The 23,696-nt window shown below is 58.4% G+C and overlaps 5 protein-coding genes across 7 annotated transcripts; 2 read left to right on the top strand and 3 right to left on the bottom strand.

The window, feature by feature from the left end:
* Nucleotides 1-86: 86 nt before the first annotated feature.
* On the top strand, nucleotides 87-4,724 carry TM7SF2 (transmembrane 7 superfamily member 2). Its single transcript, XM_049643099.1, has 10 exons — nucleotides 87-290; nucleotides 688-884; nucleotides 968-1,022; nucleotides 1,393-1,587; nucleotides 1,670-1,773; nucleotides 3,153-3,272; nucleotides 3,360-3,528; nucleotides 3,729-3,809; nucleotides 3,905-4,027; nucleotides 4,347-4,724. Exons 1-10 carry the CDS (start codon nucleotides 239-241, stop codon nucleotides 4,505-4,507), a joined length of 1,257 nt encoding a protein of 418 aa, XP_049499056.1. The 5' UTR covers nucleotides 87-238; the 3' UTR covers nucleotides 4,508-4,724.
* Nucleotides 4,725-4,870: 146 nt separating this feature from the next.
* Nucleotides 4,871-6,229, bottom strand: ZNHIT2 (zinc finger HIT-type containing 2). The gene has a single exon (XM_049643130.1). It carries the CDS (start codon nucleotides 6,124-6,126, stop codon nucleotides 4,930-4,932), a length of 1,197 nt encoding a protein of 398 aa, XP_049499087.1. The 5' UTR covers nucleotides 6,127-6,229; the 3' UTR covers nucleotides 4,871-4,929.
* A 2,261-nt stretch (nucleotides 6,230-8,490) lies between these two features.
* On the bottom strand, nucleotides 8,491-9,869 carry FAU (FAU ubiquitin like and ribosomal protein S30 fusion). Of its 2 annotated transcripts, none has more exons than XM_049643197.1 (5): nucleotides 9,762-9,869; nucleotides 9,421-9,503; nucleotides 9,168-9,312; nucleotides 8,847-8,902; nucleotides 8,491-8,721 (listed from the first exon to the last, which is right to left on the bottom strand). In XM_049643197.1, the coding sequence occupies exons 2-5, from the start codon at nucleotides 9,493-9,495 to the stop codon at nucleotides 8,527-8,529; spliced, it is 471 nt and encodes a 156-aa protein (XP_049499154.1). In that variant the 5' UTR covers nucleotides 9,496-9,503; nucleotides 9,762-9,869; the 3' UTR covers nucleotides 8,491-8,526. The 2 variants fall into 2 exon arrangements, with proteins under 2 accessions (XP_049499154.1, XP_049499157.1); XM_049643200.1 differs by having other exon boundaries at nucleotides 8,491-8,663; nucleotides 9,762-9,865.
* A 105-nt stretch (nucleotides 9,870-9,974) lies between these two features.
* Nucleotides 9,975-13,764, top strand: MRPL49 (mitochondrial ribosomal protein L49). Its single transcript, XM_049643186.1, has 4 exons — nucleotides 9,975-10,109; nucleotides 11,297-11,447; nucleotides 12,250-12,374; nucleotides 12,486-13,764. The coding sequence occupies exons 1-4, from the start codon at nucleotides 10,032-10,034 to the stop codon at nucleotides 12,630-12,632; spliced, it is 501 nt and encodes a 166-aa protein (XP_049499143.1). The 5' UTR covers nucleotides 9,975-10,031; the 3' UTR covers nucleotides 12,633-13,764.
* On the bottom strand, nucleotides 13,673-21,460 carry SYVN1 (synoviolin 1). 2 transcript variants are annotated; one of them, XM_049643084.1, is made up of 17 exons: nucleotides 21,121-21,460; nucleotides 20,926-21,010; nucleotides 20,127-20,275; nucleotides 19,806-19,898; nucleotides 19,562-19,714; nucleotides 19,364-19,412; nucleotides 18,850-18,953; nucleotides 17,851-17,977; nucleotides 17,651-17,750; nucleotides 17,496-17,561; nucleotides 17,284-17,400; nucleotides 17,026-17,189; nucleotides 16,620-16,748; nucleotides 16,366-16,524; nucleotides 16,093-16,279; nucleotides 14,943-15,091; nucleotides 13,673-14,863 (listed from the first exon to the last, which is right to left on the bottom strand). In XM_049643084.1, the coding sequence occupies exons 3-17, from the start codon at nucleotides 20,256-20,258 to the stop codon at nucleotides 14,757-14,759; spliced, it is 1,836 nt and encodes a 611-aa protein (XP_049499041.1). In that variant the 5' UTR covers nucleotides 20,259-20,275; nucleotides 20,926-21,010; nucleotides 21,121-21,460; the 3' UTR covers nucleotides 13,673-14,756. The 2 variants fall into 2 exon arrangements, with proteins under 2 accessions (XP_049499041.1, XP_049499035.1); XM_049643078.1 differs by lacking the exon at nucleotides 20,926-21,010.
* Nucleotides 21,461-23,696: the final 2,236 nt, after the last annotated feature.

Below are 23,696 nucleotides of genomic sequence, written 5' to 3'. Positions count from 1 at the left end.
TCAGGCCCGCTCCCGAGAGCCGATTGGCTGGATTGCTGGGCCTGGAATGGGCCGGGGGCGGGTCCATTTAAAGACCTCGGCGCTCGGGCGCTTGTAGTCCGAGCTCGGGGACCAAGCAGGTGCTTGCGTGAAGCGGGCCGATCCTCTGCGTCACCAAGCTCATCTCCTGGGGGATGGGGTGGACGGTGTTCCTTTGACGGACGCTTGTGTGCCCCCGGCCCCGGGTGGAGTGGAGACCATGGCCTATCCTCAGGGCTCCCGGGCTCCGCTGGAATTCGGGGGACCCCTGGGTAATGGGGCAGGCGGGGCTGGGACCAGAGGCTCGGCGGGTACGGGGTGAACTGAGAGATGGGGGAGGGTGCAGGGTCTGAGAATGGAAGGCTTTGAAGGGTATCCCGAGGCAGAGGGGTCTGGTGGGGGGCGGGGGGAGTGTCCGGGGAGACGGCTGCAGGGTGCGGCATCTAAGGAGTGGAGGATTGGACGGAGGATGGGGAGCAGGGGGAGGATCCTTGGGCGAGCGTGGGGGCGGGGACCAAGGTGGAAGCCAGGGAAGGGGCTGAGGGCTGAGGACGGGATATGGAAGAAGGCAGTGGGAATGCTGAGGGGGCCCTGGAGGCAACAGGGCGCCTGCGGGTGCCGTGGGCGAGTTGCGGAGCGGACCCCCGACGCGACCGCCCCCTTCCCCAGGCGCCGCGGCGCTGATGGTGCTGCTCCCCGCCACCATGTTCCACCTGCTCCTGGTGGCCCGCTCGGGCCCGGCGCGCCTGCTGGGCCCACCCCCCTACCTGCCGGGTCCCGACGTGCTGTGGAGCCCGCGGGTGCTGCTGCTGTGGCTCGCCTGGCTCGGCCTTCAGGCGGCTCTCTACCTACTGCCGGCGCGCAAGGTGCGGACTCGGCGGGCGGAGGGAGGGGGCGCCCCCAAAGAGAAGGCACACTCCCCCCTTACAGAGTCCCTTTGTGCCTGCAGGTGGCCGAGGGGCTGGAATTGAAGGACAAGAGTCGCCTGCGCTACCCCATTAACGGTGCCTGGGGGATCCTTGCGCCGGATTTGTGCCCGGTGGGGGTGGAGATCCAGGCCCAGTGGCGATTAGCCCCCGACCCCAAGCTCCGATAGATGCCCATTTCATGCCATGTGCCCAGGCCGACGTGGGGGATCTCACTGTCCCTCTGCACGTCCCTTGTTCCTCCACCCCTACCCGCAGCATTTGCTGCTACTCTGTGCACCAGAGTAGTGGTCGGAGTGACCCACTGAAAGCCAAGGGCAAGGTCCCTGACCTTCCTGGGCTTTGGACTGTGTGTGTGTGTGTTGGGGTGGGGGTGGGGGTGGCATGGGTGGGGAGAGCAGGGGTGTAGGGGCGCAGTCCCCAGGACTCATTGTGGACTGCGGTTCAGGCTTCCAGGCCCTGGTGCTGACGGCCCTGTTGGTGGGCTTGGCAGTGTCCGCGGGGCTGCCTCTGGGGGCGCTCCCGGAAATGCTCGTGCCCTTGGCGTTTGCGGCCACCCTCACCGCCTTCATCTTCAGCTTCCTTCTCTACCTGAAGGCTCTGGGAGTCCCTCCCTCCGCCCTGGCACCTGGGGGGACCTCAGGTGAGAGGGGGCCCGGTAGGGAGCGGATGGGGGCCGGTGGGGGTGCTTTCGCTCGCGCCTTCATCCCTCGGCTGTTCTCCAGGCAACCCCATCTACGACTTTTTCCTGGGACGGGAGCTCAACCCGCGCATCTGTTCCTTTGACTTCAAATATTTCTGTGAACTGCGGCCTGGCCTCATCGGCTGGGTATGCTGGGCCCGGCTAAGGGGAGGGGTGGGATGGATGAGCTTGCTGAGGCAGGCAGGGCCAATGCTGTGCAGATGTAAACCATTAATCGTCCATTCCACAAATATTTGTTGAGTCCACTGTGTGCCCTGGGCACTGCTCTAGGTCCAAGGAGACAAAGGAGAAAAAGTTACAGGAAAGCAAGGAAAAAAAAAAAAAAAATCTCTGTCCCCATGGAGCCTACCCTCTATTGGGGAAGGCAGACAAAACAGAAGTAAAAAATATATAGCATGGCTCGGGAGAAAAGGCACGGAGGGAGTTACGTGAGCAGGTGCAACTTTCAATAAAGCAGTCAAGTTCAAGATCTATTTTGAGGACAGGACAGGGTGATGCTATGCTGCCTGCCGGTCCAAGCGGTGCCCAACTTAAGACTGGTCACTGGGTGCGGCAACCTGGTCATCACCAGTGGCCTTGATGACATGCCAACTGTGGTTTTCGGTTGTAATCCCCCATGCTGGACTGTGGTCAAGATTTCCCAAAGGGTCTCTCGGGCAAGGTCTCTCTGGCCTCTGAGGCCATTTCCTCATGTGTGAAATGGAATAAAGTCAGAGAGCTTCCTGCTGAGGTTCTTGTGGGGATTAGAAGCGGGGACGTTAACGGCGACACCAAAGCCACCGCTACCAGAATGGGGCGCTCGGCACAGGCTGGCTGCCAGCCAGCCGTTACTGAGTGTTTCCTGGGTGCCAGACTCATCGTGCTTCGTGCTGTCCATGCGTCAGGTCCACTGGTCCTCAGCTCCATAAGGCGGGTCCACGATCATTTCCCACATGGGGTGGGGGAAAGGAGGCTTTGAAGAGGGTCAGCAGCTTGCCCAAGTCGCAAAGCTGAGATTCAAAACTAGGTCTGTTTTAAAGATTGTGTGTGTGTGTGTGTGTGTTTTAATGTTTATTTTTGAGAGAGAGTGAGCGGGGGAGGGGCAGAGAGAGAGAGAGGCAGGGAGAGAATCTCAAGCAGGCCCCGCCCCGTCAGCGCAGAGCCTGATGTGGGGCTCGAACTCACAAACTGTGAGATAGTGACCTGAGCCCAAATCAAGAGTCAGACGCTTAACCGACGCAGCCACCCAGGCGCCCCCAAACCACATCTGTTCTAATCCTTGTCTGTTGCTCTCCCAAAAGGAATATTATAGGATGAGGCAAGAGTCAGCCAACAGGCAGTGAGCACTTCCAGAAGCATCTATTGCAGTCTTTCCCCTGGGTACAGGGCCTGGATGCATTCAACAAAGGCCTGAGGACTGAGAGCTGTAAGGGGAAAGGCTGGCTCCTCTCCCACGTAGGTGCTGCCACCTCCGTAGAGACGGGCTGGGGACACACTGCCCTGTTCTCCTTCCCCCACGACCGCAGGTCCTCATCAACCTGGCCCTGCTGATGCAGGAAGCGGAACTTCGGGGGAGTCCCTCACTGGCCATGTGGCTGGTCAACGGCTTCCAGCTACTCTATGTGGGTGATGCTCTCTGGCATGAGGTGAGGCCCGACTGGGCGGAGAGGCGGGGAGGGCGTTTGAGGACCTCGTGGGGACTGAGCCAGTGTGTCTGGGTCCCGTCCCTGCAGGAGGCTGTTCTCACCACCATGGACATCACGCACGACGGGTTTGGCTTCATGCTGGCCTTTGGGGACCTGGCCTGGGTACCCTTCACTTACAGCCTCCAGGCCCAATTTTTGCTGCACCACCCGCAGCCCCTGGGGTTGCCCATGGCCTCCGCCATCTGTCTCATCAACGGTCAGTCTGGAAGGGGCTCCTCCCCCTGTCGTTCGTTCATGTCACGTTTATTCAGCACCTGGTAGGTGCTAAGCCTCAGGCGCGTCTCTAAAGCCGGGGCTTGGGGAGGCCTGGGTCCGAGGTCTCCGGGGCTGTGCGGGGAGGGTCAGGGTCAGGTAGGCTATAACCCTCAGCCCTGACCACTCGGTGCTTTCCCCTAGCTCTTGGTTACTACATCTTCCGAAGAGCCAATTCCCAGAAGAACACCTTCCGAAAGAATCCTTCTGACCCCAGAGTGGCTGGTGAGCTGGGTTCCCCGGGCTGCCATGAGTGAAGTGTCAAGGACAGCTGGGCTTCCAGCAGTCCCCCCGCCCCCTCATGCCCTGTCTCTCCCCAGGCCTCGAGACCATCCCCACGGCCACGGGGCGGCAGCTGCTGGTGTCCGGGTGGTGGGGTATGGTCCGCCACCCCAACTACCTCGGGGACCTCATCATGGCTCTGGCGTGGTCCTTGCCCTGCGGTGAGCGGCTCGGGTGGGCACAGGGCGGGCACCACGCGTGCGAGGGGCAGAGATGGTGAACACAGGAGGCCCAGTCTGGGTGTGGAATGCAGAGCAGGGGTGCGCCCCGGTGGAGGGAGCCGTCAGGGAGCTGGGGATGGACTGAGTGGCCGGGGCCGACCTCCATCCCACCTAAGCTGTGCCAGCGCCTTGCTGCAAACCTGGACCTTTCACCATAGAGCCCCGGGGTCCCCGTGAGCCAGTGGGTGTGGAAACCTCTGTGAACTGGGGCAGGGAGGGGGGGCGCTGCTGAGGGATCACAGCCTCCCCTCCCCCACAGGGGTGTCTCACCTGCTGCCCTATTTCTACTTCCTCTACTTCACCGCGCTCCTGGTGCACCGGGAGGCCCGGGATGAACAGCAGTGCCTACAGAAGTACGGGCTGGCCTGGCAGGAGTACTGCCGGCGCGTGCCTTACCGAATCCTGCCCTACGTCTACTGAAGCCAGCTCCACCGACCCCGGGCGGGGGCCCGTGCCCACCCGCCCGTCAGCGCACCCAGCACCAGGAGCCTGGACCCCTCCCCTGCTCTGAGCTCCCACAGGCAGGGGTGAACAGCCTCAGGGAGGTGCTCCGGAGAGAGGAGAAATGAAGCCAGTGCTTCAATGGGGGTGGAGGGGCTGCTCGTCCTCCTCGGATAAACATCTGGAACCCTTGGTACCACTTCTCTCCCTTTCTGGGGTTAGGGTGTTTAAAAACCGGCTGGGTCAGCTCTGATCTGGGAGAAGCTGAGAGGTGGTTTGTGGGCCCCAGGGTTGGGGGTGGGGGAGGGGAGAGGGGGCGGGACAACAGCTGTTACTCAGAAATGGGCACCGCTGCCAGGGCAGACCAGTCGCGGCTTTATTGATGACATAGAGATCCCTGTTCAGCCAGGGAGTTCCTCAATGAGAATTCTTGGAGCAGGTGGCAGGGGGCCTCCCCAAAGCCGCTCCAACTCCCCGGTGAGGGCTGCCACCTCCTCGGCGGCCACAGCGTGGGCTCGGTGGGCCCTGGCACAGTCTAGAGCCAGGGGCGTGAGGACCACCTCATTTTCATTGGTCCAAGCCAGCAGGAACTGGCACTTCTTCCGCGCCCGGTAGAGGCGATCTCGCTCTTCGGTAGCCACAGCTTGCCTCCGGGCCTGGCCCAGGGTCCGCGCCAGGTGCCCCAGTGCCGCCAGCGTGTAGCCTTTCTGGTTGGCCGGGCCCTCGCCCATCAGGATGAGGGCGGCCTCGCGCATGGCGCCCCGTGTGCCCAGGGGCCCGGGAGGATGCTCGCCGGCTTCGAGCACCCGGGCTGCGGCCTGCAGGGCTTCCTCGGCCGAGGCGAAGACCTGCTGCGCACCCAGGGCGCCGGAAACGCCGAGCAGCGTGGCACAGAAGTCGGAGAGCAGGGCGTCGTCGCCGCCGCCGTGATACAAGGCAAGAGCGTGTGCGTAGGCGAACAGCACGTTGGGCAGCTGGAAGCGCACGAGCGGCGAGGCCGGGCCACGGCTCAGGCTGGCCAGCGTGGGGATCCGGGTGGGCACGGTGGGCGCGCAGGCCTCGGGGGCGTCTCCGAGAAATGGCTCGGCGTCGGCCTCCTTCACGGGTTCCGGTGGCGCCCTCGCGGGGGTGGGCTCCAGCCCCACGGGGTCACCGCCCGCAGCATCGCCCACCTCCTCCAGGAGCCGCGGCCCGTCCCCGCGTCCCCACCACCACGGCCGCCATGGGGGCAGCAGCCGCCCGGCCTCGCCCCGGCTCAGCAGCCGCTCGAAGGCCGCCTTCTCGGCCGGGGCCAGGAGCTCCCAGAGCCCCGAGAGGCCGCCGGGCGCCGGGCCAGGCCTGAGGCCTGCGTCCTCCGGGTCGTCCTCGGTCTCGCGTTGCTCACGCAGCCGCCGCAGGGCGCTGGCCAGGCGGCTGGGCGAGGCGCTGCGGCCGCGGAGCTCCCCCAGCACCTGGTCCCGGTAGAAGTCTTCGGCGCAGGTGCCATGCGCCCGGTAGCAGCGCAGCGAGCAGTAGGGCACATTACAGCGAGGGCAGGTGTAGCGCGCTGGTTGGGCCTCCCCCGCCGGGCAAAAACCGCACGGCCCGGCCGGCTCCATGGCAACCGGCGCCCCGTGCCACTCGCGAACACGCGAGGCGGCGCGGGGCGACTTCCGGCGCTAAGCGGTTGCTTCCGCCTCCGAGGGAGGCCAATGGGGCGTAGCCAAAGCTGCCGAGGACTCTCGGCAACTTCCGCCCACACTCGGGAGCCAAACTCCACCTCTCGGTCAAGTAGGGCTCGGGCAAGCTTGTCCTGACGCACAAGCCCCGCCCCGAGCGGTGAGCAGAGAGCGCAAGCGCGCTAGGCGGGAGCTCCGCTGGTACCAGCTCGCCCCCTAGTGGCTCCCTTTTTGGCACCAGAAAGCGCGGTGGCGGAAATTCATCCTCGGCGAGGCACCTACTCTAGGCGGCTAATTGCCCCAGGCCCTCGGGGGATGAGGTGCGTCCCTGCGCTGGGAGGGTAGCCATTCTAACTAGGGGACACAGACAAAGCGGAGTAGAAAAAGGATGTAGACTACTTGGCCTACAATGTGTGTGTGTGTGTGTGTGTGTGTTGGAGGCGTTTCCCCTCTGGAGAAGAAAGCAATTTTTAAGACTGAACTTGTTTGATTCCCCCTCCTAATCTGTGGTTTATCCAACTTTTAAGGGCAGAATCCACAGTAGGTTCCAGAATCACATTGAGGGGCAGAGATGTGGTCCCTGTCCTAAAGGAGCTTATTTGTGGTCGAGTGGGCGTGATAACCCACACAAACCGTGGCAAGCGTCCTGAAGACGAGCCATGGCACCCATCAAAGTGAGCTCTGGTTCTTTAGCCCCTCACCTCACATCTAGTCCCAGCCTCAGTAAGTTGTATTTATCTCAATATGGATCACTTCCTTCCCTATCAAGATCTGGATGGATTTGAGGACCTTCAAGTCTGCTCTTTTCTCTCCATCCTCACAACCACTGGTCTAAGCTACTGGTCCCTTAACTGGTTTCTGTTCTTGCCAGCTGTCCGGAAAAATCAGGCAGAGAAAGTACTGGATCACAAGTCAGATCACATCACGCACTTGCTTAAAACCTTTCCCTGTACTCGGGCGACGTTCCACTGGCACTCGGACTCAAACCCAAACTCCTCTCCACGTTAACAATATCACACAGCTTTGCACACAGTTCTCCTGGCTGGAACTCTGGTCATCTCACTTGACAGGTTGCTTCAGGTGTCACACATCCCATCTTCAGAGCCCTTCCCTATGATGTTATGTCTGCCCACCACCCACTGCCCCTTTCATGACAACACCCTGCTGACTTTGAGGCTCTAGCACTTGAAACTAACTAGCTTCTGCACTTAGCCCACGAGAATCCAAACTCCTAGAAGGGAGGGGACGTCTTTTTTCTAGAAAGATTACTAGAGATAAAAATAGCCAATATACTTGCACACTTTCTATGTGGCAAGTACTGATCTCAGTCTTTCACATCCTTTATTAGTCTCCACAGCAACTCTGATGATGACAGAGATTAAATAAGTAGTTTGTCAGTCAGAAAACAAATGCAGCGAGGATTAAAACTCAAGGCAGTCCAAGTCTAGATCCCGAGGTCTTTACCTCGTTATACTGTATTCCAAGAACAAGCAGATTGAAAAACCTTGTCACAACAAGTGGGTACCCACATAGCTAAGGGACCTTGAAATGAATCCCAGAGAATTCCGCTTCTGGGAACACAGAAACAACCCACCTGACCTGTGATTAGGGGAGCAAAGTTACACAGTGCCAAAGTAATCAGGCAATGCTTTCCGTACAAGCCGCTTTTGGGCAACAAACAGGCCCATCAGATGACCCAGCTCAAAATATCCATACATCTTGGCTGACCAATGGGCTACTTGCAACCAGGCACAGGTACCAAAAAAAGAAAATTCCATACATTCCCCTACCTCCTCACCTTATCCCAGTCCTCCCTCCCTTGCACTGTGTTCAATAAACTTCTATCTCCTTTGTTCTGCCTGGGGTGAATTCTTTACACTGCTTTGCCCAAGTCACTGGCCTCCACCCAATCGGGTCACCCCACCTTTCTAAAGTGGGGACAGGCCAGACTCTTGCCAAGGACTCCACTAAGGCCATACATAGCTGGTCCCATCTCCAAGGGAAGGTCAGAATGGCCTTCCTGATAGATCTACTATTCAAACCCCTCTCCTTTACCACGGCCTCCATAATCCTCCCACGATTCTTGCCACCTTCTGTTTAAAGAACAAAAAAGGACTCGGGAGAATTACCGAATTATTTTCATGGCAAGCCTTTTCTTGTAGTTTGTCACTTTTTGCCCATGCCAGCCCAAGGGTCCCTGCCTCTTCCAACTAGACGGTGCCAAGAAACTAATGAACACACCACCGACCCTGGGAGCCACATATCCTCCCGAAGCCCTGCAAGTGAAGGTGAAACTATGAGATGTCTGGACTAAGTGGCTTTATTGGGGGAATGCCAGGATCACGACAGACTTAAGAGTTGGCATTGGGGCCCTTCTTCTTCCCAAAGGTGGGCACAACGTTGACGAAGCGCCGGTTGTACTGCATCCGCCGCTTGGCACGACCTGTCTTCTTCTTCTTCTTCTCCTGCTTGGCCACCTGGGCAAAGGAAGGAACGATCAGACCCTGGTTGACCTCTTCCATGCCTTCCCTCAGCCTAACTCCAGGAAGAAGGCAGACAAGAGGAAAGGCCAAAGGTCTTGGCTTAACTCTGATAGAAGGAAAACAAAACAAAACAAAACAAAACAAATTCCGAACACCACCACCAACACTCTCACCTACCTTAGGAGTCTGCCCTCTTACTTTCCCAGCACGGGCCAGGGAACCATGGACTTTACCTGCAATGGTAAAGGACAGCCAACAGTTAGGGGAGCAACAAGGCCCCACCCAGCAGAATCCTCTCTCTCTCAATTCAAGCCTTTACAGGGTCTAATAAATGACTGAAAAGAGAACTAGGCTCTGGCTCAGTCTCCCACGGACCTCTCAGGAGTTCCTTCTGAAGGAGGTAAACAAGAACCACCCTGGATTGAGGACCATGAACTCCACAGCCCACACTCGTTATGAGCTTACAAACAGTTCAAAGGACAATCCTCCCCAACTCACCTCCAAGCATGCGGCCGGCTACTTCCAGGGTGGTCAGAGCCTCCACTCCACACTGACCCAGGGTAGCCTCATCTTCTAGGGGCGTGCCCGCCAGGAGCACGACTTGATCTTCTGGAGCGATGCCCTCCAGAGAGGCTACATGAACCTACCGGGAAAAAGAAGATTCATCAGCGTTCTCGCGGGAGGGGAGATTGGGAAAAAAAAAAAAAAAAAAAAAAGAGGATGAAGACCAGGAAGCACCAAGCAGCCTTACCTTGATCTGGGCGACCGTCTCCTGGCCGGTCACCTCGAGGGTGTGTAGCTCCTGGGCGCGGACAAAGAGCTGCATGTCGGCGACTGAAGAAAGAAAGGCTTGTATGAGAAACAATGCTCTAGAGGGGTCGGGGGATGGGTGGCGGGCCGGGGCCGATCGCTCTGGGATTTAGGTGGTCGCGGGATCTCACGTGGGTAAGGCCGGGCCTTTCAGGGAGGTCGGGTGGGGAACAGAACTTGGCCCTCAGAACAGCCCCTCTGCCTCTACTTTTCCCGTGCCCTCTGATCTCGCGGCCAACCTACTGTTAAGCTCTCCAGATCCAGCGGGGACCCAAATCTTACCTGAACTACGGCCACCGCAGCCGTAACCACGAAGATGGAGTCCAGAAAGAGGAAGGAGGAAGGGCTCGCACGTCCTCACCGCCTGCTGCGTGCTACGTCACTGCTGAGCGACCGCGAAGGTCTCTGGCTTTTGTACGGCCCACCGCAGTCCTAGCTCCGCCTCTTTACGCTTTGCGCAGGCGTTCTTTCGGTCCGGGGCGGTGCGCCCCCGAAGGGGCGGAACCAGGCCGGTTGCGCGCGCAGAAGGCCAGTGTACGGGAGCGGGGCAAGATGGCAGCGTCCTTGTTCCGAGCTTCGCTGAGGGCCTGGAGAACCGGCGTCCAGCCGGGCTGCGGGCTACGGTGGCTGGTGAGGGCGCTGAGCCTGGAGGTGGGGGAAGAGGGCTGCGTGTGAGCCTGGTTGTTACTCCTGTAACCCTGGAGCTCACATACAAGGTTGAGAGGCAAGGTTGAGGTGCAGGGCTGACAACGCGCCCCTGTGTGTGGGGCTTGGATCCTGATTGGTGGACAGCTCGGGTTGGTCAGAACTGGGAGAGGCTACACTTCATCGCTTGCTGCCTAATTTTGAAAAGGGATACCCGTTTCACAGGGTAGGGGTCGGCCCCAGATCTTTGGCGACACTTAGGGAACCTGGGGTTCATGATATACAGGCCACTTCATTCTGCTTGTAACCCCGGGGCCCATAAGGACTCCAGGATTATCTGTTGGAGGATGGAGAGACAGCGGAGAGTTACCTTATTAATGTCTTAATTATTAATTAATGTCTTAATTTTTCCTAGATGGAAAAAGGTAATAAAATACCTTACTGTGTCATTGTAGGAATTAACTCAAAACGATACCCATAATACATTTAGTCCAATGCCTGGTGGTGTTTAGATGAGGCCAAAACGTTCCAGGTAAGCGAGGGTCACGTCAGATGACTGTGAGTGGCATTATCAAGATTGCTGAAAGTGCCTCATCCAGAACTAGAATATTTCAGCAGGATGTTTAGAGGAAACTTTATTATTTTTTTTTAATTATTTTTTTTTAATGTTTATTTTTGAGACAGAGAGAGACAGAGCATGAATGGGGGAGGGTCAGAGAGAGAGGGAGACACAGAATCTGAAACGGGCTGCAGGCTCTGAGCCGTCAGCACAGAGCCCGACGCGGGGCTCGAACTCACGGACCGTGAGATCATGACCTGAGCGGAAGTCGGACACTTAACCGACTGAGCCACCCAGGCGCCCCTAGAAGAAACTTTAAAATACTGAAAAATGCTGTATTGGTCAGACTGACAGTGATTTGGCTTTGGGTTTTGAGTCCCACAGAAATCCCAAGAGAGGCAGATGCTTCAGAGTGCCTGAACTTCTTTTCCAGTCCTACCTCTACCCTGGCAAACTGAAGTCTGATGCTTTCCTACCTCCAGTCTTTTATTTATCCCAGTCTCTGCACCTGTAGTGTTTCTACCTACTGAAGTTCTGCCTCTCCTGTGGTGGGTGGGTGTATGGTGGCTGGGCCAGCAGAGCAACGGTTGTTTGCTTTTGATTTTGGCCGCAGAGCCAGACCCAGGGGCCTCCTGATTACCCCAGCTTTGTGGAGTCTGTGGATGAATACCAGTTTGTGGAGCGCCTGTTACCCCCTACCCGCATCCCGAAGCCCCCAAAGCATGAACATTATCCCACTCCTAGTGGCTGGCAGCCACCCAGAGGTGAGCTGGGTGATGGGGATGGCTTGGAAGCTACAGGGAACCCCCCCCCTCCCCCGTGGTGTACCTCCTCAGCTGAGGCTCTGGATTCCCCAGTGGGTTCAGGACTTGTGTTGAGGGCACTCAGGGCTTAGCACCTATCTCATGTTCAAGGAGGGGCCTGGGAATGCAGCCCTGTTTTACTAGTACCCATCCATCAACGCTGTTGGGATGAGGTCTTCCCATTCAGGAACAGTGAAGCAAAGAGAGAAGACCCAAGAGCTGGGACCTCCATGCCCCGACTCCAGTAGGCCTCGTACCGTAATTGAGAACATAGCTTGGGAGTTGGGCAGTGCTGGGTTCGACTTTGGCTCTGTTATTCATTGCCAGCGTGATCATTAGTCACTCAGTTTCTCAAAATGGAGATAATCTGCTCAGTCCATAAAGCACTTAGCACAGAGCCCAGCATGCGGTAGGTAGGTGTTCAGTGCTTGTAAATCTCCATTTCTTTGTGCCAGAGATTCTTTGTGCCAGGGGAGAAGTGCAAGGATTGGCCCCAGATGAGGATCCAGGGAGGCATGGCCCTAACTTCGTTTCTTCTTGAGCACCTTCTGGTGCCAGGCCCTGTGTTGGGCCTGCGAGATTACCGGGGTGAACAATCTGGTCCTGGCCCTAAACTTAGGGAAAGAGCGGGTCTTCCGATCTGAAATCTAGAGGTGGCTTTGCCATTGGGTGCACTGACTCTGTGTAGACTGTGAGGGGAAGGGTGTTGGCTAAGGTGGCATAAAGCCTGGGGAGATTTGACTTCTCACTGTTCCTGTCACAGACCCCCCACCTAACCTGCCCTACTTTGTGAGGCGCTCTCGTATGCACAATATCCCTGTCTACAAGGACATCACACATGGCAACCGCCAGATGACTGTGATCCGAAAGGTGGAGGGGGACATCTGGGTAAGCGAGGGGATGGGTTAGGGCCTGATTCTGACCTTTTCAGGGCTGAAGGATGGGGAGTTACTAGAGGGGACGGTCTGACCGGGCTTGATTTGTCCTCTCCCCACCCAGGCCCTGCAGAAGGATGTGGAAGATTTTCTGAGTCCACTGCTCGGGAAGACACCGGTCACCCAGATCAATGAGGTGACAGGTACCCTGCGGGTCAAGGGCTACTTTGACCAGCAGCTCAAAGCCTGGCTCCTGGAAAAGGGCTTCTGAGGCCCACCTGAGCAGCCTGCCTGACAGCGTTCCCCACAACTAGAGTCTGGGGTGGGGGCGGGCGTGGGGGTGCCTCAGGAGGGAGATGGCTGTAGGACCAACCAGGACAGCAGGTATAAATGGCAGGGCTGAGAGCGTAGACGGGTTAAATGAGGGCTGAGGGCTTCAGAACAGGCCTTGCTCACATTAAGGGGGAACGGGACCCTCTACACAGGGGCCAGCACTGGGGGCAGGCTGACATTGGACCCTGCCTTCATTGGAGCTCACTGGGCTCAGCTCTTCAAATTCTGGAGATTGCTGACTGCCCCTCTGGGGGAATAGCCCAATCCAGTTCAGGGCAGGGTGGCACAGGGCAAACGCACTGAGCACCTGCCTTCCTTGGCCCTCAGACCCTCACTACCACAAATATCCTTAAGCCCTTGCTCCAGGCCAGACGTGGCTTGGTGGAGGCTACGGAGGACACAGGGAACTCAGGCGTGGGCCCTAGAGGTCTTCAGTTCCCAGCGCGGTCCTGGGTATAGGCATAAAGCACCCATGTCAGCCCCTTGGCTCGTTCTTTTCACCCTTGGAGAAGGCGGCCCAGTGGCCTTTGCTCCATTCTAGGCCAGAGTTGGGCGTGACTAGGTTTCTAGCTCCAGGAAGCTAAGTGATTAGCTTTAGCTGGTCTGTCCACGAGGGGGTGCTTGGGAGATTCTAGCGGTCCAGCGCGGAGCAGGCCATCCTTGCCAGCTTCCTGACCTGGTGTCGGGGTGGTCAGGGCCTTTGCAGGAAGAAAGATGCTGGCCCTCTGCCCCTGTCATCATTCCCATCCCACTCTGGGCCCGTGGGCCTTCACACTTGCCCCGTCCTTGGGAGTTCTAAAAGCTTAACTCTCTGGGGCTTGGTTTCTTCATCTGGAAAATGGAGATACTGTTGTAATGGTTTAATGTCTAAAGAAACTGTCACCACCACCCCCCCCCCCCCCCCGGGGATTCTCCAGTCTACAGCCTGAGGAAGACGACCACTCCCGGCACACTGACCCCATGACACTAGCTCCACCGGTCATTAATGCAAGTCTTTATTTGGCGGTATATACAATTTAAGCTATTAAAATGTGTACAATATTTACAAATTAAATAATCATCTGAAACGGTCTCCAGCAACTCTTGTAACACAAAACCAAGGGAGAAAGAGACAAGGGCAGGCAGGCCTCGGCTCCTGTGGTCCCTACCTGGCCCAGTGCCTTTTCTAAACTGGAAAGACCAGGAGTCTGACACTCCTGCTCCTCTTTCCTAGGGTCAAGCATTCAAGTTCAAAGACAAAATTTAAGCCAAGAGACAACGGCAAGGAAGTAATTCCAATTCTTCTCAACTCAAGTTCTGTAAGTTGAGAAGTGGCCTTCCACAGATTCTGGGGCTTGCAGTGGTTCAGGGGCAGACACACGAGCCCTCGGCCTGGAGTGAGGCTGGGCAGTGGTTGCTGGGTGAGACCAGGAAGTCTCACTTTAGACAAACTGCAGGGAGAGGGGCACGGACACCTCAATGCTGCCCACCTGCTCGGCACGCCTTTCCCAGAGCTGTGTGGTTGCCACTAAGACGCGGAAACACCACAGGGCGTAAGTGACACAGCCACCGTCACAAAGAGCTTCTAGGGAGTTTAGGGTAAGAAAAGGGAAATCAGTACCAATCTTGGTGGGTGGCCCAGGAAGCAAGTTCCTGGCCTGCCTCCAGCTCCTAAAGTTCACATGTGGGATCGGGGAGCTAATACTGTTCAGCACTGAAGCGACTTCACACACACACGCACACAAGTGGGCTTAGAAGGGCTGCCCCTTCTCCCAGAGGGGGGTAGAGGGCTTCTCAGAGACTGCCTTTCTGCCTTCACGGCCCCAGCAGAAAAGGGTGACGGGTTGGAAAGAAAGGCTGGGACTGACCCGAGATCCCCGTGGCTGCCGGGGACTGAAAGGGCTGGAGTCAACTGGGGCCTCAGGCTCCTTTCCACTCGGCCTAGGGGACGCCACCTCCTTTGTCTCAGAGCTGGGGGTTCTTACTCCCTGGTGCACACAGAGGGAGCTGGCACTTGGTGGCAGGACACGTTACAGCGAGGGCTGCTCAAGAGAGTGGAGGCAGGAGTAGGACTGGGGTCGTGTCAGTGGGCAACAGGGGACTCCAACTTCTGCAGGCGGCGGCGGCGGAGCTCTGCAGCGTCAGGCTCCCCGTCCTCAGGCAGCTCCTCCGTGCCCACGGACTCGGGAGCTGGGGACAGAGTTCGGAAGTGGAACCCAGAGAACTTCCCTCCCAACCCCCACCCGCTCCCCACGCTCGCCGAGACTACCTGGAGGCTTGTCAGGTTCAGGGGCCGGTGGGGAGTCTCCTGGGGATGGGGTGGTGGCCTCCGAGCTGGGGACGCTGGTGGGGGTGGCAGCAGTGACGACTCCAGGGGTCTCCTCAGTGGGGCTGACTGAGGCGGCAGGCCGGGGGGGCCTAGGAGAGAAAAACAAGGGAGGGGAGGCCTGGACATGCTGGCATGATTGAGAAGATTCTGCGCTTGGTGAGCCTTGCAGGGTGGAGCCCACACCTCTGCAGCCTCAGTCCGCAGCAGACGCGAGCGAGCGTGTGTGAGTTCTCGGGATTCCATACTACAGACTAGACTACGTGCGGGCAAGAATCGCTGGCCTGTTCACTGGTAAACGGCGGTCTCTAGCGGGGCGCCAGGCTCCTCACAGAGTTCCCACCTAAGATTTTCCACTGAAGAAAACCGTATTCAGGTAGCTCAGACTCAAACTCCCCTCCGAGCCTGTGCTCTGTGTGCCAGACACTGTGTGTGTGTGACCCGTGAATAGGAGCTAGGACCCTTCTATTCGATTAAAGTGACAGTGGTCACGAAGCAAATGAGTGGTGGGCACCATAACTTACACTTAGGCCAGGCTGGTTCTGGGTGACTTTTTGGGGGCGGGGGGAGGGGAAGAGCAGATGGAGGGCGAACGGGATTTGAAGCGGCCTCGGTGCTGACCGCAGCAAGCCCAATGCCGGGCTCGAACTCACGAACTGTGAGATCGTGACTTGAGCTGAAGTCGGACGTCTGACTGAGGCACCCAGGTGCCCTTGGGTGACTTACGTGCGGTCTCAGATCAGGGGCAGTGTTTCCCGGGCACAGAGTCACCACATGTGAGAAAGGTGTATGTGATAAGCTAAAGCGCTGACGATTATGAGTGATCTGACTACAGAAAAATATAAAGGAGCAGGATTCAAAGTCAACTCTCTGCTAATAATAAACACCAGCCCTCCTGAGACCCAGGCAGGCCCCCTGGAGCGAGAGAACAGAGGCATCAAGAAACCCAGAGATCCTGCTGCGCCTACACACAGGTGACGCGAACCAACAGGCATCACAGGGTGGCCGAAGAGAAAGGCCCGGGACCAGGGCTGGGGGCCTCGCTGGCAGCTCCAGGCTGCCGCCACGCACGCCGGCCCCCGTGCAGACGTACCCCAGGGAGGCCAGCACGGTGAGGTACTGGTTGATCTGCAGCATGGCGGCGTCCAGCAGGGTGTGGATGTTGCGCAGGCTCTGCAGCCGAGCCTCCAGGTGTTGCCGCTCATGGCCCTCCAGAGCCCGCAGCTCCTCCGGAGTCAGCCCGGCAAAGCCCGCGGGGGGCACGGGCATCGGGGGGAAGGCTGGAGGGAGGCAGAGGCTGAGCCCGGGTGGCCCGGGCCCGACGCCCAAATCCCTCCAGATCAACCCCGAGGGCGGCTCGGTTTACCAAAGGGTGGAGGCAGTGGCATGCCCATCCAGGGTGGAGGGAAGGGGAAGCCCGGAGCGGGGCCGGCCTCGGGGGCGGGGGCAGAGCCAGGTGCCGAGGCAGAGGCGGAGGAGGCGGCGGCAGCTGTGGTCGTGGCTGCTCCGCTGGGCCGAGAAAGGGCTGGTACGGAGTGAGAACAGGAAGTCGGTGAGAGCTGAGGCCTCCGCTCTCCATTCCTCCCGCCCCCTGGCTGTCGCAGTAGCCAAAAGACTCACCTGCACTAGTGGGTGGAGGGGCCACAGCCTCTCCTGAGCTGGGGGGAGGCGGGACGGGTGGAAAGGGGCCCATGGGGGGCCACAGCGGGAACATGCCTGGAGGAAAGGGAGGCAGGAGGCCCTGGGGGACTGCAGAGAGAGGACGAGGCAGTGAAGAAAGGTCCGGAGTGAGATAGCTCCGAATCACGTGTGAGAGACTGGTCGTTAGGAACTCTGTCCCTGCTCCCACGGGCCTCTCTGAGCTCAGCACTGATGACACGTGACTTCAGTCCACGGAGGTCTCTTTCTATGACCCCCTCCCCTCCCCAGACTGAGCTTCTGGAGGATTCACCTCCGTGTTTCCCCTACCCAGCTCCGGGCAAGTACTCAACAGTGTGTTGGACGGCCAAATGAGGGGGCCACTCACAGTTAGGGGGCTGGGGCAGGAGTGGTGGGGGATGAGGGGCAGGTGGTGGCCCCTGATCCGCAGGTTCAGGGGGCGGTGGTGACTGGGTCGGCAGTGATGCCCGAAGGACGTCCATACGGCAGGTAGGGCAGGTCTGCTGCCGCTGGAACCAGGAGCGCAGGCAGCTGGGGGTCGAGAACAGGCGACGGTCGGCAAGTCCTCAGGAGCCTGCCTTCCAGAGCCCATCCCCTGCAGTCAGGCTCCCCGGGCCCCTCCCACCTGGTATGGAAAATGTGGTTGCAGGGCAGTCTCTTGGCGCCGGTCACCATCTCTTCTCGGCAGATGATGCAGACGTTGTCCGTTGCCTGGAGCTCCTCCGGGGTGGCATCTGGATACCTAGTGAGGACGGGCCGAGGGTATGTCCAGACCGGAAGTGGAGACAGAGGAACCTGGGGCGGAGCTAGGGAGAGCAGCTGGACCGACCCACTTACAGCGTGTTCATGTTGCGGATGGCTCGGCGAGACATGATGGCGTCTGTCACGGCCTTCTTGAACTGCCTGAAAGGAGAGTTGCAGTGAAAGTTGGGTGAGGGAGAAGAATCAGGTGTGGGGCAGGGGCAGGACGGGCTGGGCTGAGCTGGGCTTACCTCATGGCCAGGTACATAGGCCGGATGGCAAAGAGAGGGAAGGTGTGCACCTTGATCATGATAGTCATGAAAGCCATGTACAGCAAAACCTTGATGAAGCCTGGGGGGCAAGGGGAGGTGCAGAGAGCAGCAGTCACGGGGCCTGGGAGGCAGGGCTGGGGACGCTGGTCCAGGTCAGGGGAGGCCCAGGCTCTTCTCACCTGTAAACAGCTCCGTGTAGAGCATGTACACGGCCTTATTGTCCCAGGGGTTCTCGCTCTGGAGGTCCACGGAGTGCAGTACGTACTTGATGAAGATGGTCAGCACCATAGTCATCAGGATAGCATACTGGAGGGAGGAGGGGGCGCGGGGGCCTAAGCACACGACACCTCCTTGCTCCGGTCACCCTTTGCCACACCCAGGCCGCTACAGCAGAGTGCAAAGACACAAGCGTGGTACTGGACACAGCTGGGGTCTTCCGAGCGCCTGCACTCACTAGCTGGTTTGACGTCTAGCAGCTCACCAGACCTCTCGGAACGTCAGACAGTTTGCCTGTCTGCCAAGTGGCGGCATTAAACGTTCCTTAGTGACTACGTTGCTTTGCTGATTAAAAGACGCAGCCAGGGGCGCCTGGGTGGCGCAGTCGGTTAAGCGTCCGACTTCAGCCAGGTCACGATCTCGCGGTCCGTGAGTTCGAGCCCCGCGTCAGGCTCTGGGCTGATGGCTCGGAGCCTGGAGCCTGTTTCCGATTCTGTGTCTCCCTCTCTCTCTGCCCCTCCCCCGTTCATGCTCTGTCTCTCTCTGTCCCAACAATAAATAAAAAAAATAAATAAATAAAAAAAAATAAAAAAGACGCAGCCGGTGCTCAGCACGGGGTCTAGCGTACGGTGAGCTGCTATCGCTGAACACCCCTCCCCAGCTGTCCATCGAGCTAAGTGCTTCCGTCCCAACGACAGCCAGCTCCTCTGGCGTCGCCCTCCAGGAGGCCTTCCCTGAGCGTCGGGTCAGGGCTCCCCCGACGCACACGCCTCTTTCTGTGCCTCCCCCGCTCTCCTAGGCGTGAGAGCGCACGAGGCGGGAGCTGAGACTGACGGCTGCTCCTTGGTGGCCTGCGCGGGCCTGGCCACAGAACAGGCGCCCGGGGAGGGGCTGTTGGGTTATCCGAGGCACACTCAGGGCCACCTCAGGCTCGTCCCCCCCGCCTCCCGAGCCAGTTTTACCTCAAAGCCAAACACCAGCTGCACAGAGGCCCCACGGGTCAGGATGCTGTGATAGGCATGGCTGACGAAGAGGAAGTCCAGGATACCCAGGAGGAACATAAGGGCTGTGGGGACCCCCCAAATAGGGGGTTGGTGGGGTCAGCCCAGGGACTGACAGCCACTTCCCGCTTTAAGACACCTCCCACCCTCAAGCCCTAGCCATCTAGTCAGGTGGCTTGACCCCGGCCCCCTGGGAGCTCCAGTTTTGCCTAGGAGGGTTTTAGAGCAGCCCGAGCTCCAGGTGAGGAGGCGAAGAGCTGAGGGGCTGGACAGTTGAAAAGCCCTGGGGTGGAACAGGGCAGAGAGGATGCAAATTAACTTCCCAAATTATCTTTCCTGTACAGCTGCGGGTCGAGGGGGAAGCCTGCGCTCTACGGCACGGGTCCGCAGTTCGTGACTTATCACGTTCCAATCCTGCACAGCGCCTCTTACTCCCTCCAGCTCCCTCCTCTCCCTTCCTGTGGATCTCACTCACAGACGATGCGGCAGTGAAAGAGCCAGGAGATATTGGGGCTGCGTTCCATCTGAGGCAGAGCAGAAAGGGGGCCTGTCGGGAAGGCTGGGGCTCACCCCCCCCCCCCCCCCCCCCCCACCCAGCCTTCACTTCACAAGCCCACCTACCAAGCCACTCCCTGGCTCCCATCTGCTTTGAGAACCCCCTGACCCAACTCACAAAGTCCACACGGTCCTCAGCCAGCCAGTGGAAACACTTGAGGAAGAGAAGGAGAGTGAAGAGTGCGACAAAGCGGGGGCTGAAGTCGTCCCGAAAGACCGTGAAGGCCAGACAAGTCTCAGTGACGGCATACCAGGAACGTTCCAGAAGGTGCTGGGGATTGGGCAGAGAAGGACGAGGAATTCAAGACATTCTGCTTGCCCAGCTCCCTGGCCCTCACTTTTGGGAGTCGTGAACATCTTACCTCCATCTCTGCTGCCCTCAGCTGTCCAAAGAACACCTTGCCCATCACTTTGCCCAAGAGAAAGACAAGGACAAAGGCCTGGATGTAGAGGACCTAGGAGTGAGAAGAGGCTATGGTTTGAGGTCACTTTCTGCTCTGCTATGTCTGGGGCTCATGATTCCGGAACCTCCCTATGTCCCCCGTCCCAATTCGTTCAAAGTTAGGCGGCTGGTGGCAGCTTCACGCCTCTCACGCTTACCTGACCCCTAGCTCCGCCCCCGTCTCAAGCAGACTCCTCCTTCCCTCCCAGGGAGCTCCTCCCACCCTGAGCCCTGAACTCACTGCCATGCTGGGGCTGGACTTGGTCAGGTACACCACGGTGGGGTAGAACTGGTGCTTGAGGTAGTAGGCATGAGCCACGACGGCCCCGGTCAGCGCCAGGCTGGCCGCCATCATCACTGCGGTGCGGAACATCGCTCCGGCCTGGAGACCTGCGTGGGGACAGGGAAGGAATAACCTGCGTGTTGCGCACACTGCGCAAACCCTGAACAGTGCCCAGCGCGCGATGTCACTAAACACCAGGGAGAGACCCCCCCCTCCACCTCACCTCTCCCACACAATCATGACGTCAAATATAGCAAACGCCCCCCGCCCCCTCATTTTACGAACAAGAAAATGGAGGCTCAAAAGGGTTAAGCGATCAGACTGACGCAAGGCCTGGAGCCTGGGTCAGTTTTGTTTCAAATCTAGGGCTCTTTCCACGCCGCCTGCCAAGCCACCGCCTCCAGGGAGGAACGGGGAAAGGCAAACGTGTTGCAGGAAGGAGAACTGCTACCACGGGCTCTACCGTGAAGGTGATGGAGAGGATGCAAACGCAGAAATCTCCAGAAGCGGTTACGTGCCGCCTGGACTCGGAGAAGCCAGGCGCTGGGGGGCGCAGCCGGGCAGGCGACAGCGCCGGTGACAGCTCGGCCGGGGTGCGCAACCCCGCCGCGCGCCCCGCGGGAGCGGGCGGGATACGTCAGCCTGGAACCCTGGCGTCCCCCACCCGCCGGGGCAATGTCCACTCGGGGCACCGGAGAAACGGCCGACTGGAGGGATGCAGCGGCGGCACGGAGAGGGACCCGGGTCGCCCCCGCACCTGTAAGCTCCGGGAGCTGCGAACGTCGCAGGTGGGGCCCAGCCTCCGGAGAGCGGCCGCACGGGAGCCTGAGGTCTACCGCCAGCTGACAAGCCGCAAGCGGGGCTGAGGGGGCGCGCCGACCCCGGAGACCGCAAGGGGAGGGCCCAGGTCCCGACTCCAACCACAACCCGGGCCCCACCCCGGCCGACTCACCAGGAGCCCAGCGCCGCGAGCCCGCTCAATCCCCGCGACTGCGGAGGCGGCCCCGGTTAACAACACTCCCCACCCCCTGCGAGCCGGAACTTCGGGAGAGAGACACCTCACTTCCGGCGGGGCGCGGCGTGGATCGTACCAAGTGCACCCTTCCTTTGGCCGCCCCGCGCGCCGTCCGTGGTGCCGGGAGCGGTAGTCCCGCCACTGTATCTAGGCTTCGTGCCCACGGCCGGAGCGAAAGACGCGAGAGGTGGTCGGAGCGGAATAGGACAACCCGGGAGATAGTTGGAGTCCCCCCATCTATCAGTCAAAGATGGTATCGCCTCCGCCGCCGAGTGTACTCAACCTAGCGGAGGGCTCAGGCTCTCAAAGAGGCTGGAAGGTGGAGCTTCGTGTGGGCCGTACCACTTGGAAGGGGGAGTGTGCAAGGGACAAGCATTACGGGCTTAAGAGAAATAAAATGTTTTAGAGTCTCATTACAGAAGATTTCGCAACAACTTCACAAATAAGAGGCTTCCTTGGAGAACTGGGTTCAGAAAAGAAAAATTTGCTTCTCCGCGATCACCCCCGATTTGTGTGGGAGTGAGTTGGGTCCCCGTGGCTGCTACTAATTGGCCTAGATAGAGTTACGCGGACCAATAAGAAAAGGAAGGACATTTGCTGGCCTGTGGAAAGAGAAAAGCAGGTGAGCGGTTGCTAGGGACGGAAGGCAGCGTTGCCTAGGTCTAGGTCCAACCCCAGTGGGCGGACAGCTGGCAGGGTTGGGGGGTAGGGGGGGCGCAGTCCGTGGGCGGGTGATCTGTGTCTGCCCAGCGGGAACATTTGCTGCGCCACAAAAGGAGGGGCAACCCGATGTGTCTGGGATTAAGAAGGCAGACCTTTAATTCCAGCTAATGTTGGGATGGTGTTCAATGCAAAGGGATTGACTTCAGCTTCCCGGCGCCTACAGATTCGCTCTCCTTGTGTTCAGCCCCGGGCCGTAATCGCAGCTACTACTGATCTTGGGCTGCGTAGTATTTGTTTGTGTCGCAGTCGCAGCCAACCCAGTCAGCTCGTTGACAGAATGAAGCCGATACACCCAATTTGTGCCTTGCGTTGTCCTCCGTCGCATTTAACATCCAAGCACTACAGTTTATGAGCTAGAAGGTGCTATACTCATTTTGGACTTGGGACTGTTGATGTTCAGAGATTTGACAAGACCTGTCCTGGGATTGGCATCGGGTGTGTCTGATTCTAGATTCCCGTGCTGTTGGTTGGCCTCATCACCTTCACCACCTCCCCAACTGGCCTGACCAATTTAGCTGTCACAGAGTTGGCTCCCCCGCGAGGCCATCTATTCCTTTCTTGTGACTAAAACCAATGGTCAGCTTTCGGTTCTCGCCCGACTCGATCTCTTTCCTTTTGTAAAAAGTCTCCTCCTTCAACTTCTGTGATCCCACAGGCCTCTGCTTTTCTCTCTGGCTGTACATCTGCCCCTTTCCTCCGTCTGTCCTTTTATTTAAATGTCGGTGTCCACGTTGGCCCCTTCTGTTTGTTTTGTGTACATAATGTCCTCTGCTCCTGTGGATTCCATTTCCCCACCCAAGTGCTGATGACTCCCACGTCTGGTCTTTACTAGAATATCTCCTGTTTTTAAAACACTTCAGTGTCCCTAGTCATCCCCTCTTACCCGGCTCCGGAAACGTGGGCATCTTGTTCCCCTGCCCCTCTCCATCTGTCCCCACATCCCCACTGGTAAATAAGTCATTTATTCAGTTGTCTGCGAATATGTGTCAGATGCAGCCTGTTCTAGGAACTTAGGATGTCCGTGAACAAAACACAGATCTCTGCCTTTTTGACGTTTTATTCTAGTAAATGTGCTGGGTGATAGACAATACGCATGATGTAAGTGAATTCTCTACTACATTGGGAGGCAACGAATAATAAGTGCTCTAGGCAAAAAAAAAAAAAAAAAAACAGAACAAAAGGGGGTCAGGAGTGTGGTAGGGTGCTTGAAGCAGGTTGCCATATCAGTGAGAAGCTGGACAAAGACTTGAAGGAGGTACAGGCGTGAGCCAAGTGGATATCTGAGTAAAGAGTTGCAGCTAGGTAAGAGTCGACCCGTCCTGGTTTGTTGGAGGACGTGGGTGTGGCCAGAGTGGAAATAGCAAAAGGGTAAGGAGGAGGAGGAGGCAGAACCAGATGGCATTAGCCATTACCAGGACCTTGGCTTTTACTCTGAGTGACATGAGGAGCCATGAGCAGAGATGTTGTAAAAGGCTCTACTTAGGTAAGAGGGTCACTCTAGCACCTGTGCTATTGAATGGTGTGGGGTTGCGGGCAAAGGTGAGAGCGGGGGGAAAACAGGAGGCTCTTACAGTAAATTACTCAAGAGATGAAGTCCTGGGGGGTGGGGGGCACCTGGCTGGCTCAGTCGGTTAAGCCGCCGACTTCGGCTCAGGTCATGATCTCGAGGGTTCAGGTCATGATCTCGCGGTCCGTGAGTTTGAGCCCCGCGTCGGGCTCTGTGCTGACAGCTCAGAGCCTGGAGCCTGCTTCCGATTCTGTGTCTCCCTCTCTCTGCCCCTCCCCTGCTC

The sequence above is a fragment of the Panthera uncia genome, chromosome D1 (genome assembly GCF_023721935.1).
Source record: "Panthera uncia isolate 11264 chromosome D1, Puncia_PCG_1.0, whole genome shotgun sequence".
In the NCBI taxonomy this organism is placed as follows: domain Eukaryota; kingdom Metazoa; phylum Chordata; class Mammalia; order Carnivora; family Felidae; genus Panthera; species Panthera uncia.
The sequence above is the reverse complement of the archived record's forward strand: the minus strand, read 5'-3'. Positions and strand labels throughout refer to the sequence as shown.